General features: G+C 34.2%; 2 protein-coding genes across 5 annotated transcripts in view; both read left to right on the forward strand.

Annotated features, from left to right (window-relative positions):
- LOC117237975 (potassium voltage-gated channel subfamily H member 8) overlaps positions 1–15267 on the forward strand; it is a 29069-nt gene extending 13802 nt beyond the window's left edge. Inside the window, exons 3-16 of one of the 4 annotated variants that reach the window (XM_033502446.1) lie at positions 3286–3519; positions 4390–4521; positions 5125–5252; positions 5422–5650; positions 7065–7228; positions 7837–8050; positions 9395–9574; positions 9801–10000; positions 10267–10516; positions 10601–10863; positions 11181–11329; positions 11394–11562; positions 11635–12007; positions 12226–15267. In XM_033502446.1, the coding sequence (XP_033358337.1) occupies positions 3286–3519; positions 4390–4521; positions 5125–5252; positions 5422–5650; positions 7065–7228; positions 7837–8050; positions 9395–9574; positions 9801–10000; positions 10267–10516; positions 10601–10863; positions 11181–11329; positions 11394–11562; positions 11635–12007; positions 12226–12437 (2897 nt within the window). In that variant the 3' untranslated portion in view covers positions 12438–15267. Of the gene's footprint in view, positions 1–3285; positions 3520–4389; positions 4647–5124; positions 5253–5421; positions 5651–7064; positions 7229–7836; positions 8051–9394; positions 9575–9800; positions 10001–10266; positions 10517–10600; positions 10864–11180; positions 11330–11393; positions 11563–11634; positions 12008–12225 lie in introns of those variants that run through there. The other 3 variants (XM_033502447.1, XM_033502448.1, XM_033502449.1) reach the window with 3 other exon arrangements.
- A 2514-nt stretch (positions 15268–17781) lies between these two features.
- LOC117237942 (mitochondrial 2-oxoglutarate/malate carrier protein-like) lies at positions 17782–19679 on the forward strand. Its single transcript, XM_033502393.1, has 6 exons — positions 17782–17860; positions 18186–18401; positions 18495–18625; positions 18692–18862; positions 18936–19035; positions 19114–19679. The coding sequence occupies exons 1-6, from the start codon at positions 17802–17804 to the stop codon at positions 19316–19318; spliced, it is 882 nt and encodes a 293-aa protein (XP_033358284.1). The 5' UTR covers positions 17782–17801; the 3' UTR covers positions 19319–19679.
- The last annotated feature ends 74 nt before the right edge of the window (positions 19680–19753 follow it).

The following is a 19753-nucleotide window of genomic DNA, read 5'->3' on the forward strand; positions in this document are numbered from 1 at the left end:
TGGCGATAAACAAACGTTTGAGATATTCGCATAGTCGAATATGACTCTCGCATATTCGACAAAAGCAAGCACAGCCTCTCTCCCTGTTTGTTTTTCTCGATGCAGATTTTCTCCCATGCATAGCTACCATCATAAAATCTATATTTATTTAAAATGCACTTTTCATGGTCTACTGCTATTTTTACCGTGCTCCTTCGTTATTTACGACGTTCGGTTTATTTACTAGGATTACGAGTTTTTCCTCGCACGAATTTAGAAAACTGCAACAAACTCCTATTTACATACGCGTCCTTGTATCGTCATCAAGCAACCTTAAAGACAGCCGTGTCTCTTGTTGCTAGCGATCCGTCAACGTGCGAATTCTCATTCCTTAGAACAAAGAATAGAACATTTTTCTGGCACTAATTCTATGCTCCATATGTTCCTAAGCGTAAGCAAGACAATCGACTCCATTAGTCTTTGTCAAGATCCGACTGAAACTGTAGCGTGTTACGCTGCTTTTAGCAACTGATGCGATGTGATCGTAAACCCTGTCGTTCTCGTAGCCGACAGTTTGAACGTGTTAGTGTACCTGTGAATAGTACAGTTGGAAATTCGAACGATGATTTCGTATTACGCGTATACGTATGTACATGTTTGTGTACCTGCGTAAAGCAGAGCTGCAAACTCGAAAGACGATTTCATACATATTTATTAGAAATAAGTAAACATAGCCGAGGAGAAAGACACATGTAATAAGGTCTGTGAAGAACGTCCGTAATTAAAGAGGAACTGCGAACCCGCTGTGTCTCTCGCTTAATTATCCCTCTCATCCTATCTGCGATCGTAGAAACGTTTGCTTTATACGATACTTCTATATATATATCGGATATAATTACAATTTATCATTCCCATGACAAATGCGTAGAAATCCTGACGTTTTCAAAGAAGCATTGGCTCTTTAATCCTATTTTGAATCTTGATCAAACGTACATGTATTTTCTCGAATCAAAATTAGTTTGTAATTACGAATTCTACGAATTGCATTTATTTGCGCGTTTTTAATCCTGAGTTCTATGGTTAAAAAATGTCTTAGGTATAAAAAGCTGCGGACGAATTCAAGAGAATTTAATCTTAATTTTATATGGAAAATTCTCTTAAATCGTTAGAAATCTTTTTATACGGTGAAACGAGAACGACGTTCAGACATGAAAACTCGACTGCAGCAGAATTAAATCCAAACGAAATCAAAGATAAAGAACACGATGCGAATAAGAAAAGATGATAAGCAAATTAAAATAAATTAATATTTAAACTTTACCCCTAAATCATATTTTTATCTTACAACCCTTCGTAACTGAACTCCCTACCGAACATGTGACAATCACTATTTTCCACGCTGTATAAAGGGTGGCTTAATCGTCAATCACCATGATCCGTTAAAAAATTGCGCGAGATTGTTTAGACGTGATCGTTCACCGAAAAAAAAAAAAGTTTCTGTCCATGCATTTATCTCGAGTAATTCACCAGTATACTTTAATTAAAAATCCAAACTTAAAAACACTCGTCGAGGAATTAATGATAATTGCAAGAAGATGAAATTGGACCGAACCCCTTTGATAAACAGACAGTCATTGATTTTATTTTGAAGAAACAAGGAAGCGTCGGGAGTTGAAGTCTCACAAAAGGCTGTGGGAAGATGAAAGTGTTTCAGGGGTGAGCGTAAAATTAAAAATAGCACCGTCGTTACCCTGAAAGAAATTATGCGTGACGTCAGTGACGTTGACAAAGCTATTAACCAATGAACCACCATATGATGCAGACGTGCATTGCGTTCACGTAATCATCGAAATCTTGTTTACTTTCCTCAATTTCAATAATTGTATTCCGGAAGAACGTAGTGTGGCGAAAATATTTGAACGATTACGTATCTACACGTGTACTAATATGTGTGCTATATGAAACATTTTGAGACTTCATTGGCATCGTAATCAATTCGTCGTAATTATATCGATAACATTTAAACTCAATCTGAAAATCCACATAGAGATTACGAGATATTTATTGCAAACATATATACGTATCGTGATCTCTACGAAATATATCTACAATAAATATTTTGTAACCTTTGTATACATCTTTGTATTTGTTTGAAACTTTGTCAATGTGATTATGATAATTTCACCTTGTTAAAGTGCAAGTAAAATTTCTAAATGTTTCGTATAACATACGCAATATAGTACTATATAGTACTACAGTAGTAATATAGTACTATATAGTACTACAGTAGTAATATAGTACTATATAGTACTACAGTAGTAATATAGTACTATAACTTTCGTCGAATTGTTTCCACCAACAAATTCGACGTAAACACACGTATCACTTACTTCTTTGTGCTTATTTAAAGCTAATCGACAGTTCAATCAGACTTCTCTTTCCTTTTTCGATTTTTCTTTTTCAATATGACGAAATTGCGAAATAAAGAGTAATCGAAAAAATAGACGCGATGTATTGAAAGTTAATTGGCAAGATCCATGTTCTCGCTAACGGGAAATAACAACAAACACATACAATAAAGGATACGATATAAATAAGTACAAGTTTTTCTGACAATATAACTGAAATTATTGTTTGCTTGCAAACATATTTTTGCCAGAAGTGCTGCTGTGTATCGCATACTCGTCACAATTTTATGCGAAATATATTCTTGGTCCAAATATCTTGTACCTTTTATTTGCATAAAAGCTTTTGCAGATTCGCGCATTCTGAGATTAAAACTTTCTTTTTTACTAATACCGTGCGCCATTAGTAACAAATGCTCGATTTAATGCTGCGACCCGATAATCCTTGTATTCAAAAAGATAATGTTCACGATCATGGAGAGACCTCTATTTATACGCGTCTTGTGCAACTTCGCCACGGGTAGCGAACGAACTGCGATTTAAAATTGTTTCGGCTCGAACATCGCAAAGTTCGACGACGACAGTCACATAGATTTATACGTTATCTATGACTTATCATTACGTTTAACTAATATTTTCTTTTTTCTTTTTTCGAGCAACCGTTACCCGATTTTCGTCTTCGAATCTCGCTGTAGCAGTAGCAGTAAAATTTATAAAATATTTCTTATGATGCACATGATGTATTCGTAAACGAATACTTTACTGACCTACTGTATACGCTCGACGTATGTAGTTTATAATGAAAACTCGAGAATAAATAGATAGTTATGTCGAAAAGATTAAATAGAAACCACGTTATTGTAGTTGTTTGCTTTAATGGAATATTCGCCTTTGTTCGCAGACAGCAACTTTGTGCTGGGAAATGCACAGGTTCCGTCGCTCTACCCGATCGTTTATTGCTCTGACGGTTTCTGCGAGCTGACAGGATTCGCGCGAGCGCAAATCATGCAAAAGGGTTGCGCTTGCAAGTTTCTCTATGGCCCGGAAACGAAAGAAGAGGAAAGAGCGATGATCGACAAGAGCCTCGAGAGCAAAACAGAGCTGAAGATGGAAGTCGTATTCTATAAAAAGACCGGTAAGCTTCATTCGTTCTTTCTTCCGCGTTAGAAAACGATCCATTTCAATCACAGACATTCGATTTGCCAAGCAAGGAATTGAGTGATTACCAACGTTTAGCAATCTAACATTTGGTTACAGAATGGAGATAACTCTCCTAATTAATGGTAATTCAAATTGATCCCTTAGAAACCAATTTGTGGAATATCCTGGCAAAACCAGGTTTCACTAAATATGACATATTACGCATGAATAGATTCGTTTTAACGCCCCAATAATTTATTATTTAATTACATTGAAATTATTTTTCGAAGTTATTACTGAAATTTTTCATCGTAAAAATCTTCGCACTGTACTTGATTTTTCAACGATGGTACAATACATAAGCAAACGTATAGATTGTAATTCATTTAATGAAAAATTTACTAAAAGATTCATAAAATTATTCATGTAAATATATTTTAATAAAATGTAAAAATACTATCTCGTGAATTGTATTCGCCGAGATTTAATATCAATGTTGCTACATGAAATAATCATATGATTTATAATAATGGTGAAAAAGTGCGATTTAACGTTACTGGTCACAATGGTACGATGTAAATGCATGCAAAAATAACACAGGTGCAGCAGAATACATTTAATCAAGATAATCGATTGGATCAAATCGGTTCTATCGTGTTTGTACAACACCACCTGTCTATGTTTCCGATACGAGTTTTACTATTGGCTTTTTGCGTTCGAATCATTGACAGTAGAAATGAAAAATTCATAGCTAGAATTAAAAAAGAAAGGGAAAGAGAGAAAACAGAAAGAAAAAGCGTTTTTGCTTATAAATTTCAGATGATCGACGTTTTAATCGAGATTTAGAATGCGACTTTGATTGCAGGAAGTCCATTCGACTGTCTGCTCGATATTGTTCCGATCAAAAATGAAAAGGGCGACGTCGTTCTGTTTCTGGCTTCGCATAAGGATATCACCCACACGAAGAACCTTCAGCTGTGTGAGTTGCACGATAGTGGTGAGTTCTAGCCCAAGCTTCGCTGCTGAACCCAGTCTGACGAAACGATTTTCTCTGGAATGCATTTCGATCGACGTGACTGATGAATTGCATTCCAAAGTATCCGAGCACGGACCATACATCGGGTATGGATTAAACGTTCCCAATGTACATACTTTTTCAACGTATCTAACGTTTCGTGCTTCTTACACCGCGATCACGCTACACGCTGCACGTAAATACCTAATGCAACGATTATTATGAGAGCAAAGACACCAAAGAGCACAAATCAGAAGCTTCCAATAGTTTGCTTTTCTTGTAGAATTTACGCGTAATGGCATTGCACGTGTTAGTCATTTACAAAATTGACCTAGAAAAGCTACGTATGTACGTATCCCATAGGAATGGGAGATATTTTTACGGTGTACGCTATTTTTTCCCGACAAAAAAAATTATCGTAGATCAAAGGAAAAAAAGTGTTAACCGATACGACGTTATCGCTTACATATAAATAATTAAATATAAATATACATTCTTCGTCGAGCTCCTTGATTGCATACAGCGTACAGTTTTAAACTGTACAAAGGGTAAAGTATATACGGCGATGGTACAATTATATTTCAGATGCAAATGGCGGTCTCGATCCAGAAGCGCCTCCAGCTAATTATGGCAGAAGAAGGAGTCGCGCCGTCCTTTATCAATTATCAGGCCATTACAAACAGGACAATAAGCACAAAATTAAATTGAATAATGTAAGTGCTGCCATTCCAGTTTTAATCACTTCTAAGAACAGCTTGAACCATTTCATTTACCTTGGAAACATTTACGTCTATATTTGCATTCGTATTTAGCGATTCATAAAAATATCTGAATATTTACCTGCCACAGAAAGCTTTCACGTATCATGTACTATTATTATAGAACCTTCTGCATTCCACTGCACCACCTTTGCCAGAATACAAAACGACGGGAATCAAAAAATCTCAGTTCATCCTAAGCCATTACGGTGGCTTTAAGTCTTGCTGGGACTGGTTAATACTCCTTGCCACGTTTTACGTGGCGATCGTCGTCCCTTTTAATGCGAGTTTCATTAACATCGATAGGCCTACGATGGTTAGCGACGTTGTCGTCGAAGCGCTCTTTATAACCGGTGGGTATCATTTCTCCAACTTATTTGTCTCATTCGGGACTGATTTAAAATATTGAAGGACCGAGGAGAGAACAGACCTTTATCGTAATCAGCCTAAAATCACTAATCAGAGACAGTTCGATATATCGATTGGCGATGCTTTTAAAGTAATTCAGCCAAAAAGGAACGCGAATGGTACTCTTCACATCCAATCGGTAATTCGAGAAGCTCGTTAAGTTCGAAAGCAACGATTCCTCGCTTCCCTGTTTCCAATCCGCTTTATACCTGTATTACAATCGTTGGTTTCAACTACTAGCTCCATTCAGTGCAATTTTCTTCGCGCGAATGCAGAGAAATTTAATTTAATCTCGATATATTTGTTTATTTATTCATATAAGACCAATATACAAAAGAAAACAAGAAGTTCTGTTACCGCGCTAGTAATATTGGTTTTATTTCAATTTTCGTGATGCAGCGAATTCCCCTTGAGTCAGTTTTCGCAAGTAATGCGACATTCGCTTCTACAAACACTGAATTGATTTATATTCAAAGCGAATATCGAATAACGATGTCCAAAGTAAGAACTCTTCACTGGTGTTCGACGAGATCGTATCTCTTCGAGGATAGAAATCATAATTTTATTTGTGAGTACAATATAGGGCAGTTTAAACTTGTCCAACCTGATTTTCTCAGAACGTCCAGTCGATTAAAAAACCGTATTATGTTACGTTCACGTTATAATAAAATTTTCGTATTTCATATCTAGAAAAATATACTGATGAATTTTACGTAGAGAAAGTTAAAACATCCTGTGAAAGGAGGATTTTATCAGTCGAACCGTATCGTTCCTCTCATCCAATTTATCTGTATTCGAAAACCTAGTATTCGTATGCATAATTTAATATGAAATTACTTGCGCTCGTTTAGCCAATTCGTAGATAAGTATGATGAGCGAATGTTGAGATAGAAATCCTGTTTGCTAACGAGATTAAAAGCAGTTCATCCTGCGGAAATAAAGTTCCTTAACGCGCTGCATTTTCGCGTCGAGAAACTCAATAAGGGAAGGGAAGGGATCGCGAGAGTACTTTGTCTCTTTGATCAAAACACAAACAGAGGTTCGATGTTTCTACTCGCTAAAATTTCTATTCTGTGGTATGATCAAACTTTGTAGGATTAGAATTAATTAAAAAGTACAAGAGAGAAAGACGATAGGTCACGTTTTACATTTTTTACAGAGCAACAGTTTTAAGATTCGGTACATCGTCGAGCAATTTCGTGTTACCACAATCGTCTGTCTATTTCATTTTAAAGTTAAACGCGTGATTTTCACCCTTTTATCGAATTTTCCTCCTCCGATCTTCAATTAGAATTATCGAAAACGAAAGTAATAGTTAAACATTGAAAACAATAGTTAAAATCACACATCTTTCCGCAGATATCATTCTAAACTTTAGAACAACGTACGTAAGCAGGAAAGGTGAAGTTGTCAGCAACAGCAAAAGTATAGCCGTAAACTATTTAAAGGGTTGGTTTTTCGTCGATCTTGTCGCTGCTTTGCCTTTTGATTTTCTCTATGCTTCTGACGTTTACAGCGGCGAGGTGAGTAATCCGTAACTATTTCAAACTATTTAGATAGCTCGACCCTGAAACTTTTATACTACGCGTACTAACATACCCGTGTTGCACGCTGCAAGTTAATTTAAAATTGCCTTGTAAAATCCGTATCTCGATTGCGAATAATAAAGTTTCCTTTCTAACTCAAAATCTCTGGATGTCCTGTTGAGAAATGTAAGGAAGACACGTGTACGATACGCTATTTGTACATTTGAAAACGAGTTATGAATGAAGTTCATTTAGGGAAGGTCCGCGTATTATTAAATTGAACGACATACCGATTCCAAGCTTCGCGTTCTCTCCGGAACACGGCCACATATCAGCTTGAATCGAACGACATATCTCGACATGAATGGTACAATCTAGTCGTCGTGAGTCTATAACGTATGTACAAGAATACGTAATTAACGTCAGTTATTATCAAAGCGGATATTTAACATATGGAAATCCAACATCGATTTGCTACAATACTATTTTTTCGATAAATTAGTATGTACATATTTAATATCGAAACGAATTACAACTAATATCATCGATCTAAATACTTCGATTAACGTATTTCATGTTTATTAATAGCGTATCTTTTATCATAGGAATCGGGACATGGTAACATTCATTTAGTAAAGCTGACAAGATTATTAAGGCTCGCGCGGTTACTTCAAAAGATGGATAGATATTCGCAGTACAGTGCCGTCATTCTGACGATGTTAATGCTTTTTTTCATCTTGGTGGCACATTGGTTGGCTTGCATTTGGTTCGTTATCGCGGAAAAAGAAAGGTTGAGAAACGACGATGATTGGGATCTCGGTAAGTTCGATCTTCATATAATAATATCATTTTTATAAGACGCAAATTCACGAAACTTTTACAGTTGAAGTTAAGTTCAATGAAACGCTTGAATATCTACGAGTCGAGATATAATCCCTTCCTCTTTAACATTTATATGGACAAAAGAATATTCGCGCAAAAAGGTAGTTGTAAATTTTCCTTAACAATTTTATACATATTCTCATGAAAATCAATACGAATATTGCGAAATTGCTTTAGAAATTATTCTTTCCACCTTTTTGCGTCAATTCGCGTCTAACAAATAAAAATTCGCGCATAAAACTTTAAATATTAAAATTTCAAATTTATTTACGTGCTTCTTGCACAAACACATACGGTATTCGGCATTTATGACAGCTTTTTCGCGTTTTCATACGGTTTTTAGTACGTCGTGGATCTGTATATTTTACATAAATAAGATAAGGTTCCGTTTATCGCATTACTGCGCCAGAAATGTGCGAGTAACACGAGCGAGCGACTCTAGCGTGGAATTCTATTTCACCCAAGCTAGCAGGCGGGGTTTGTTAAAAAATCAATTCGTCGTTAGCAGACGTAACTTTTTATAACTTTAACCATCAACGCTGCGAACGATAGTGCTTTATAAAACAATTGCTCCTTTCCCGGGTCACGTTTATTACACTCTCTAATAACTGCATTATTGATCTTTTTAATACACTATTAAATTTTATTGCAATTTTGTGAAATGATCAGAATTTTCCAAAGATGCCTCCATAGCAGGGCAACGTTGTAACGTCGAGTATTTTACCGCTCGAATCGTTTAAAATAATATTTGATAGAATTCCAAGAAGAAGAAATAGGAAGTTTTGGAAATGTACGAAAGTCGAATCGTCGATACTTATCTAATATATCTGATACATCGTAATGGGATATTCATCATGCGTGAACGGTTTAATTGCCTACGCAAGAATTAAGAATTAACTATTATTGCGTCTACATATTTAGATATACAGATTGATCTTGCATGATTCGATTCAAGGAATTTTGTTTTGGACAACACTGCGTTCTAGATGGAACCGATGCCCGGAGAAAGTTGAAACTGTATTCGTATTGGTCTACAAACTTTTCTCTTACGGGAAAGTGTATCGCATAACTTAACTGCAGACGTTTGCCTCTAGGCATACTCTCGTAATACCACTGTTTAATACACTACTGTTTAATCCGTTCGCGTAAATGAATAATATCCGATTAAAAAACTCAAAGAGAACATACAAGGCAATTACATCAACGCGACAATTATAGATCTATTTGATAGAGAATGAACTACTGACATTCGAATCGACTTTGATCGGACGCATTTTACAGGCTGGATTCACACACTGGCAGAAAGGCTGAAAATCTCCGTGGAGAACGTAACGCACGCGGAAAGTTACATCACAGCGTTGTACTTTACATGCAGTAGTTTAACATCGGTAGGATTTGGAAATGTGTCGGCCAATACATTCTCCGAAAAGTTCTTCTCCATTTGTACGATGCTCATTGGTGGTCAGTAATCATCATTGATCAATATGTTATATATTATTCCGTAAGGATTATCAATTAATCATTCAAGTTAATTAACCAAGTATTATTAGTTGCGTATTTAATCGATATAAGAATTTGCATACACGTGTATTAGGGGGAAATAATATTAATTAATACGGAATAAACATTGAATGGAAAACTTACGATAGAAAATGTTTCCACATTGTACATATCGTGTATGCTACAGCTCTGATGCATGCCGTCGTGTTTGGTAACGTGACAGCGATTATTCAAAGAATTTACTCTAGAAGATCGCTATACCAAACAAAACTGCGGGATCTCAAGGATTTTTTCGTATTGCATCAGATCCCCGAAGAACTGAAACAGCGAATGCAAGACTATTTCCAAACTATGTGGTCTTTAAATCACGGTATCGATATACACGAGGTAAACCACGTAAACGCTATAATTCAAAGGCTTATAAAGAAAAAGATTCTTGTTCGCGTTTCTTCTTTTCCAGGGAACCAAAAGAATACTCTAACGATCTGTTGTAATGTCCATGCAGTGTATCTCGATCTCTGTTATCTAAAAGATCGAAAAATCTGACAAGAGATTTTTATTATGAGCCTTTCGATTACGCTGTATCATAGAAAATTGCCAAATGTATTGTAATTCACGATTAGTCACGATTACGCGAAACTTACTGCTTTTAGACCTTGAAACAATTTCCCGAGGAACTCCGGGGTGACGTTTCGATGCATTTACATCGCGAAATATTAAATTTACCGATATTCGAAGCTGCTTCTCAGGGTTGTCTCAAACTGCTTTCTCTTCGCATTAAAAATAATTTTTGTGCCCCCGGCGAATTTTTAATTCACAAAGGAGATGCACTCTCGTACATATATTATTTATGCAACGGCTCGATGGAAGTTGTGCAAAACAACATGGTCGTCGCGATTTTAGGTACGATATCACAGTGTTCGTAGTTTTGATTATATTCGAAAAACGAGGATCGAAATCTCACACGGTGTTTGATTTCGTTTAAAGGTAAAGGCGATCTAGTAGGTTGTGACATAAACGTTCATCTGCAACACGGCAGTAACGGTGGTGGAGCAGGTGGCGGAGGAGCCGCGGACGTAGTAGTCAAATCAAGTTGTGACGTTAAAGCGTTGACTTATTGTGATTTGAAATGCATAAATATGCATGGATTAGTCGAGGTACTTCGACTGTATCCCGAGTATCAGCATGAATTTGCAAATGATATACAACATGATCTCACTTACAATATACGAGAGGGATACGAAGCTGAGGTAACTATTAATATTTAATATCAGAGTGTCGGTAATTGAAGAGCTTTCTGAAAAAATCAACCTATAAATCTACTTGTATAATAAATACCGCTCAAAACTATCTGGACATTTCCATACGTTTCTTGTAACAGTAAAATATCAAAATGTACAGATTAATCGCAAATTATCGACTGAAACAAACATTACGTATACTACCGTTTTATAAGCTCTGTTTCCATGAAGGTTCTGAAATCCGATATTCATATTGACAGCATGAAATAATAAGAGTAAAAACAAACAAAGATTCATACGAATGTTTCTTAATTATCTACCTTTAGCAAGAGTCAGATATGAACGGACCATCGTTAACGTTACCATCGATTAGCGAAGACGACGAAAATGTGCCTGACGAAGGGGAGACTTCACCTTTGTCACCACCAAATAAATCGCCTTTACATACGACGAGTCCTAGACATGCCAAGTTCAGGTGAGATTTCACCATATTTTTTCACTCTTAAGAAATTCTTCAAATACCCTACATCGTATAATAGGGATGACTATAGAGAAGCAAGAAGAACCGGAAGAGGAGTTCTAGTAAGAGGCAGAGCGGCTCAGGTAATCGCTCAAGAATCAATGGAGGAACATATTCGAGGATCGGTGGAGAGACTCGACACACAATTTTCTACGTTACACCAAGACGTTGCCACGTTGAGTTACGAGGTAAATATTGCGGTAAACGTTCGTTCCACTCTCAACTGGTCTAACGTTCCCGATTGTTTCGTATAAAAATAGGTGAGGAACGCCATTCAAGCTCTGCAAATATTAGCGTGTTCGCCTCAAAGTAATCCAAATTTGCCAACGCCCGCGAGTCGTGGGAGTGGCGTTTTGGCGAGAAGTTCGTCTCATCCGCCCGATGCTATATGTTGGGACCCACCTAGAAGAATGTCAGATGCATCCACGCAAACCGACTGGCCTGTGGATCTGTTCGAGTCCTGGATTCGAGCAAATCCTCAACGAGTTCTAAGGATCCTCGAACTCGATCCGGATACTCTTTTGAGACAACCACCGTCTCCTACACCATCGCCATCTTCTCCTCCGCCACCGCCATACGAGCCCTTGTCGCCTATTGTCGGGACACCGCCGCAATCACCGTCTCTCGCACAAGGTAACCATTCGAATTTGATTTCTTTTTTCACTTATTATCGAAAAATGTGCAAACGCTTAAAATATGAATTCTACGGGTATTCTTACAATATCGAACTTTTCGTCGTTGTGATTAGAAGGAATACAATTGCAACGAATAAGCGACAAGAACTGTAGAGTTGAATTTTTAGATTGTAATCTTTTGAAAAGTTGTAATATACAGGAAAGTTATTGTTTCAGGAAACGCTGATTTCGTTTACGGTAATAATCATGGAGATCGACACATTCCTCGTTTATATAAACCAACAAACTCTACGTGGGATCGCGAGAACAAGTTATCGCACAGATTTAGTGCCGGCGATGCCGAGAACGCGTCTTTGTATCCAGCGTTTAGCACTTTGCGCCGACTTCCTGAGTCTCGATCGTTGAAATTCGATCCTTTTGATAGCTGAACGTTTCCAGAAACATATCAGGGTTATAAGCCTTAGAAGAACATGTAACCCAAGAAGGCAAAATGTTTGTACACGAGACAAGAGCAAAAGACAAATTTCATGACTAAAATAGAGCAACGAGAAGCAAAACCACTCATTTTAAGTGTTCAAATTCGTTCATTTTTTATCACCTGTATTTCGACTCCTATGAAATCTAGAATCAACAGTTTGGTCATTTTTTTACGAATTGGAATACTTGAATTCAATCGATAGTTAGCAACGAACGATCGACATTGTCTTCATCCCAAAAACAATCCTACGATAATTGAATAAATTTCTGTATAGTATAGCAATGATATAAGAATTTTTTACGACACGAAACATGTCCAAAGAGAGAAAAATGAGAGGATCGCCAGCATTGATAAGCTATAAATACACGTACGAGTATATCTATCTATAACCTTGCTCATCCGAGAGACATTTACATTTATTTAGGGACTCGACATCTCATCGTCTGATCCGAATCTCTAGAATGGAATGAATACGTGTACAATCATAAATTTTAATCTAAAAAATATATCGTATGCGAAGTGAATCGTTGGTACATTTTTTCATGATCTAAAAGATATTTTGAAAAGGTATTTTTTATCTAATTCCTATATTATTATCGAGAATGTTTAAAATTCGGATAACGATATAAAATATTGGAAATATACTTTGTTTTATAGAAAATTTTTGCTTCTGTCATTCCAGACGCATACGTGTCGCTGTGATTGATTATACCTAGTTAGCAGAAACTATGTCGTTTATTTAAAGATGTTCTCTTGCAGTAATTTTGCTGTAAATAAATCAGCAAAACGTATTACTTAAGAGCATTCGTGTTTTCACTTTCACATATGTGAGCAGAACGTTCAACGTTCAATATCGCAAAGTCTTCGCTTCAAAAGACTTTAAGATCTATCGGGGAGAACGAAGTTTTAAACTTTAGCGTAGCAATAATATGCACAACAAATTTCGATGTATCCGCTGACGTCCAAATTAGACAGTAGTTATTGTAAAGTAGTATTTATCATCGCAGTAAAGATGTTGATTTCAAGGTAGGTAAGACAAGTACATTAATGAAGGAGGTTATTCAAATGATTAATTTTAAAATTAATGTATCATACGAGATTATTACGCGGGAGATGTATCCAATTGTAAGTATTTCTTGAACAAATTCAATGTAAATATTATATCGCTATTAAAAATATGTGATAAGGCACGGCTTTGGCCATGCACAACAATTGTATTCGTTCATCTTTCATCGTCATTTGTGAAACATCAAAAAATTATTCGTCTACTTATGATATCGGGCACCCACGAATCAGTATCTACAATTTGATTTCAACGAATATAAGAATTGAAACATAAGATGATCAATCGTTTAACCTACTTACATTCTCATTCCTTGAGCGCACAAACAATGATGCAATACCAATGTTTTCTAAAATAATCGTTCGAATATATTACGTCATAGAGATAAAACGTGTAAAGTACGATATTTGTATTTATTATATCATAATTTCACAAATGTCAATGAAAGCAGCTGTTTTATAAATATTTCATATATTTTGTTATACTATTTCTATGCTCCTCACCTTATAATTCAAGCTAAACATATTGTAATATTTAACCTACTCTCACGTATTCTACTACTTTTTACACTCTCCGAGAAACTAACTACGAAAGAAACATTTGTCATCTTAACATGTATGAAAATGTCAGTAAGCACAAAATATGATTATTCCTTAACGCACATTTCAGTGTGCTCCAAGTTGACGAAATTTAAGGATAACGTACTAAACCGTGCAATCACGGTACAGTATAATAATTTTAATTTAACTATTAGATTGAAAATGAAGAGGAAAAAGAAAGTTGTTGTTTATGTCTGATATGATACAACATAAATTTATGCATCTAATGTATAAATGTACGGATACACGTATACATACAGACGTATGTATACTATCACCACTTCCCTGTATGAACTTATTATTGGTTAATAAGTTTATGCCAAACATAGAAGGAAAGAGATATCAAATTATCAGAGATATAGCTAAATTTAATCACATTTTTTATCGTACACTTTTTAACCAATCTAGTTAGAAAACTTTAAATCAACGGCCTTAAAATAAAAACTTATTGTTCTCACTATTCTTGCATACCAAAGATAATCTAGGATCTAGGAATATGGTTTCTACGTAACTGACGCCTATGATTTTCCGTATAAACTTGGTATATCAAATTACAAAACACCTTCGAAAGCCACATTCAGATTGAATCGTGAAAAAATACATATACACACATACTGTCCGAACAAAACATTTTACATCGTTTTTATACCTAATTGTCGAGTGCAATTTTCCAGGGGCGTTAAATATCGAGTTATGTTATATCAATCGCAAATATAAATATTGTACAGAAAGAGAGGCATATAATTGGAAAATGATAGAATATATTTATAATTACATTACGATTGATGGGATCTTGAAAATACTAATGTTAATAAATAATCTTCAAAATGTCTCTTTTAAATAACTTGGCTAAAATACGTCTCTATCGTACACGTACGAACTCTTCATCAATTATTTCGAGAGGAAAAATATTATTAATTTAATGTGCATATTATTCTTTTCGGTATAACAAAAAACTGAGCAGCAAATACAATTAACGACAGAAGAGTCAACCTGCTAAAATCTTTCAGACGTTTGTAAATATTGTTATCTGCTTACTGTACAGTGTGTATCGTACAATTGGTTCTTTGTTCACTCGTCTCATTATAAAAAAAGAAGAAATAAAAATAATTACAGAAGTGTTTGGTCTAAATTTTCTTTCGTATAATCACATGTTACTTTTGAATCTTATTTTATATTTTTTACATATGGATTTAAAATATCGAAATACTCTGTTAATCTATTCTAAACTCTAATATTTCTAGAAGATACATTATCTTGTTATTTAGAGTAACGGAATATTTTTCAATATGGCTTCTATTCGTTTTTATGAGTGCAGCCATTTTACGCCATATTTACATATCGTTGTGAATGAACGGTACGATCTCGAATCTCGACTATATGTACTTATTGTTACCGAGACATGTTTCGATACAAAAGGATTCCCGGGTGCATTGAAATAACGAATCAAGTATCGGAAAAGATCAAATGGCTACATATAGAACAAGATTCTTAAAAACATAATCGATATTCATGTACATATAAAGATTTCGATCGTAAATCATACACATACATAATATATATGTATGTACGCATTCTCCGAAGTATGCATATGTTAAAAATTTTCAACTTCAGTACTATGCTGTAATATCACATTTCAAAAAGATACATTAATATTACGTATAGCTCTGTATATTTTGTATAAATATCAAATATCAAATTACTCGTTGTTTGAACAAGAAAGCCATATATTACAAAACAAAGTAGGAATCATTGGCGTCGCACTTGCAACAAGGATCATGGTATATTCTACTCTTTGATCGATATATATATATATCAATATTTTCTACTTTACACCGATTTATAACCATATTATGTATGTTACGTGATTGTATTCAACTTACTTGTCCACGAAAAGAAGCTTTCCTCAAGTGCTTTTTGTCGATCCTGTTGCAGCAGCTTGTCATCCCTTTTTTCCAATCACACTCACAAATCTTTCTAATAAAGTTCGCGTCGCGTCGGCAGGAAGCTGCACACGTACGTTAGTTTAGAACGGGTTACTATCTAAGTCAACAAAGTTCATAAATTATTAAAATGAAAATTATATAAAATTGAATAAACATAAAACTAATGAGAAAAATACAGTTTACATTTTTAATTTTATTTTTTACATTTATAAATATCTAATTCATTTTGAATAATCTTTTCCATCGAAGTGTTCCCTACATTTTCATATTTTTGCACGACTTTTTAAATGTCACACGTAGTGTTCACATGACCTCACATTTTCAGTTACTAACTCGGTACGTGACTTTTTCTTCTCCGTAAATTTCTTAACAAATTGTTTAAAAATTTTGCGAATTTGAAATACATAGTGTTCGAAAATGTGAAGAAAACATGCAGTACATGGAAACGAGGTGATTGTGGTAAGTTTTTTCAAATATTCAATGTAATGTTGAAAAATATTTAAATATAATTTCATTGCTATTATGCGAAAATTCTCGAAATTTGGCGTGCCTATGCCAACAAATTTTTCTGCTTCATAATTTTCTCTCTTCTATTTTTAAATACAATTTCCATTCTCCGTTCTTCACTCGTCTTTCAAATGACAGGTTCTCACATATAATATTAATAATTTATTAAACTATATCTTTTCCTCTATGACAGCTATTTGGGATCTACGTCTCTTATGGTCACTTCCTGCAATAAGAAGATCTCCACGAATGGTGAGCTTTCTGTTATTTTCTATTACTTTCTTTTACACCAAAATAAAGAGAGTGAGACAGTATTACAAATTAACTATCGTGTTTCTAGAAATTCTGTATGGGTATATATATAGATTCGTTTGATGATAAATTTAAATATAGAAAGACCACTTCATAATAATTAATGAGACAAAATAAGAAATACTAAAAATTTAATTTAAATTCATTTAAATTTGAACCAATGGAATATTTTTGTTCGTTTATAATAAAATGTAACAAATTAAAAATTACGTAATATCTAAATTATATTATTCATTTTTATACACGTCTTAATAAATTTTAAGATTATCTTCTTTTCATGATTTTATTATCTCTTTACATCTGAAGTAACCGTCTCCCCTCTCTCACTCTCTTAATACATATATAAGTATGTACATATATATGTATGGATGAGTGTTATTATCGATAGTCGACATTCAAAAATTTTTTGAATATGCAATTTAAACAATAAAATTTTATAAAATTAAACTATCATTATTAAACTAATAATTAACAATTTTTACGTAAAATAATTCTGCATTATCGGTATTATTTTATCATCATCGTTATCACAGTCGTTATTATCGCTCTAATTCAGTGATAGTTGAGTTTATCAAAATTCTTTATCAAGTGTGGTACATATCACAAGTAACTTTGTGCTACGAGATGTCGCTAAAATGCAAAAAATTGATAACTCAGTATGGGTTGGTATGGGAAAGGGTAAGCGAAGGATGGAATTTCTGGGATATTTGATAATCTTCCATTTAGATCATTTAAGTGCTCACAACAAGTCTATATTGAGCTGGTGCTTATTTTTCTGCTTTTAAAATTTTATAAATATCACGTTTGCGTCTACAACATTTTAGGCAACATCTAATTTAAAAATTACCTTTTAATTGTCAATATAAGTGTCATACAATATTGTTAAAATGAGTAATCAAAAGACAGTGCCAACTTCAATAAACTTCCTTTTTGGGGGAACAGCAGGGTTTGTTATTTTTATCATCTTAATTCATTCATTTGATTAAGAACACAATATACATTGTACATAGACATTCTAGGAAATTCAAGCAAAAGACAATTGTCTAAACACTTGCTTTAATTCAAGTATTAATTTTAGCTATCAAAAAAAAATTTAACATATTTGTATATATTTTCACGAAATATTCGTATCTGATGATATTTTAAAATAGATATTACAACTTACATAAGAGTCTGTATTAGCTTTCATATCTTCCTATATAAGAATAGATTCATGGCCATTTTACTATCAATGATTAGAAAGCTAAATTTAATTGATTACTTTATTTTAGAATGGCTGCAACATGTGTTGTTCAACCATTAGATTTAATAAAAAATCGAATGCAACTAAGTGGTACTAAGACGTCAACGATAAATGTAATATCTTCTATCTTAAAAAATGAGGGTGCTTTAGCTTTATATGCAGGCTTATCTGCTGGTTTATTGCGTCAAGCTTCATATACAACTACAAGACTTGGTACATATGAATGGCTGTCACAATTAATTTCGTGAGTACATGTATATTGAGAACATAGCCAATGTAAAAAAAGGTATCATGTACCAAATACAGTCATTTAATATTTCTTGTGATATTTGTTTAGAAAAGACAGCCAACCAAATTTTATAATGAAAGTATTGATAGGTTGTACTGCTGGTTGTGTAGGAGCATTTGTCGGTACTCCAGCTGAAGTTGCCTTAATTAGAATGACTGCCGATGGTAGACTACCTATTGGTACGCTCATTGCTAGTTGAATATTGAACAGAGGTTTTCCAATTCTTAGCAATGATGTATTTTTAGCTGAGAGACGCAATTATAAAAATGCATTTAATGCATTAGTTCGAATAGTCAAAGAGGAGGGCTTTTTAGCATTGTGGAGAGGTACTATTCCAACAATGGGAAGGGCTATGGTTGTAAATGCAGCTCAATTGGCATCATATTCTCAATCTAAAGAAATGTTACTTAACACTGGTTTGTAAACATGTAAATAAGTAAGAATCAAATGATTAACACTGGGATAATGTTTTTTTATATATTTGGATAGGATATTTTGAAAACAATATTACATTACATTTTGTAAGTTCTATGATATCAGGTTTAGTAACTACTGCTGCCTCTATGCCAGTTGATATTGCTAAAACAAGGTAAAGTTTCAAAAAATGTAAATTAGTGAAACAGTTAATGAAAACGCTTTCACACTTTGCATTATTAATGACTTGCAGGATTCAAAATATGAAAATTGTGGATGGTAGACCAGAATTTAAAGGTGCAGTAGATGTTATAATTCAGGTGTGCCGAAATGAAGGAATATTTTCATTGTGGAAAGGTTTCTTTCCTTATTACGCCCGTCTAGGTCCACATACTGTCTTGACATTTGTTTTTGTAGAACAAATGCGTGATTTTTACAGAACATCTGACACACTTTAATACACAAGCATGCAGTGAATTTTCAAAATGTCTAAGCAGCATTTTTGTCTATATTTCGTTTTATATTTAACCTTTTCCAAGTTATATGCTTAGACTGAATGTTCACTCTTTCAATATAGCTTTTGTTTGTGTATTAATATTTGATAGACATTATACATGTATCTCGTACGTAATGCACGCACAATAATTATTAATTTTATATTTTAAATGTTGGATACCTTCATAACTTATGCGAACCTCACCTAGTTCGTCAAAGATTAGGTTATAGTACATACATACGTAACAAATCATACACGTGTTTACATCGATAAACAAATCTTATTACTTTATGAAAACAATACATTCTACTAACATTCTTCGCATATAAAGTATCGTTTTATATCATTTTTATTTTTTTATTTGTTTTTATTAAAAAACTGTATATTTTATGACTTT

Source organism: Bombus vosnesenskii, unplaced genomic scaffold, assembly GCF_011952255.1.
Source record: "Bombus vosnesenskii isolate JDL3184/JDL3185 unplaced genomic scaffold, Bvos_JDL3184-5_v1.1 scf7180000013417, whole genome shotgun sequence".
In the NCBI taxonomy this organism is placed as follows: domain Eukaryota; kingdom Metazoa; phylum Arthropoda; class Insecta; order Hymenoptera; family Apidae; genus Bombus; species Bombus vosnesenskii.

Excerpts from the sequence above, each read along its gene's own strand:
- LOC117237942 (XM_033502393.1), top strand. The coding sequence starts at position 17,802 with ATGAGTAATCAAAAGACAGTGCCAACTTCAATAAACTTCCTTTTTGGG. Across the intron at positions 17,861-18,185 it reads CTTTTTGGGGGAACAGCAGG|AATGGCTGCAACATGTGTTG; the intron begins GTTTGTTATTTT and ends ACTTTATTTTAG. Across the intron at positions 18,626-18,691 it reads CGATGGTAGACTACCTATTG|CTGAGAGACGCAATTATAAA; the intron begins GTACGCTCATTG and ends ATGTATTTTTAG.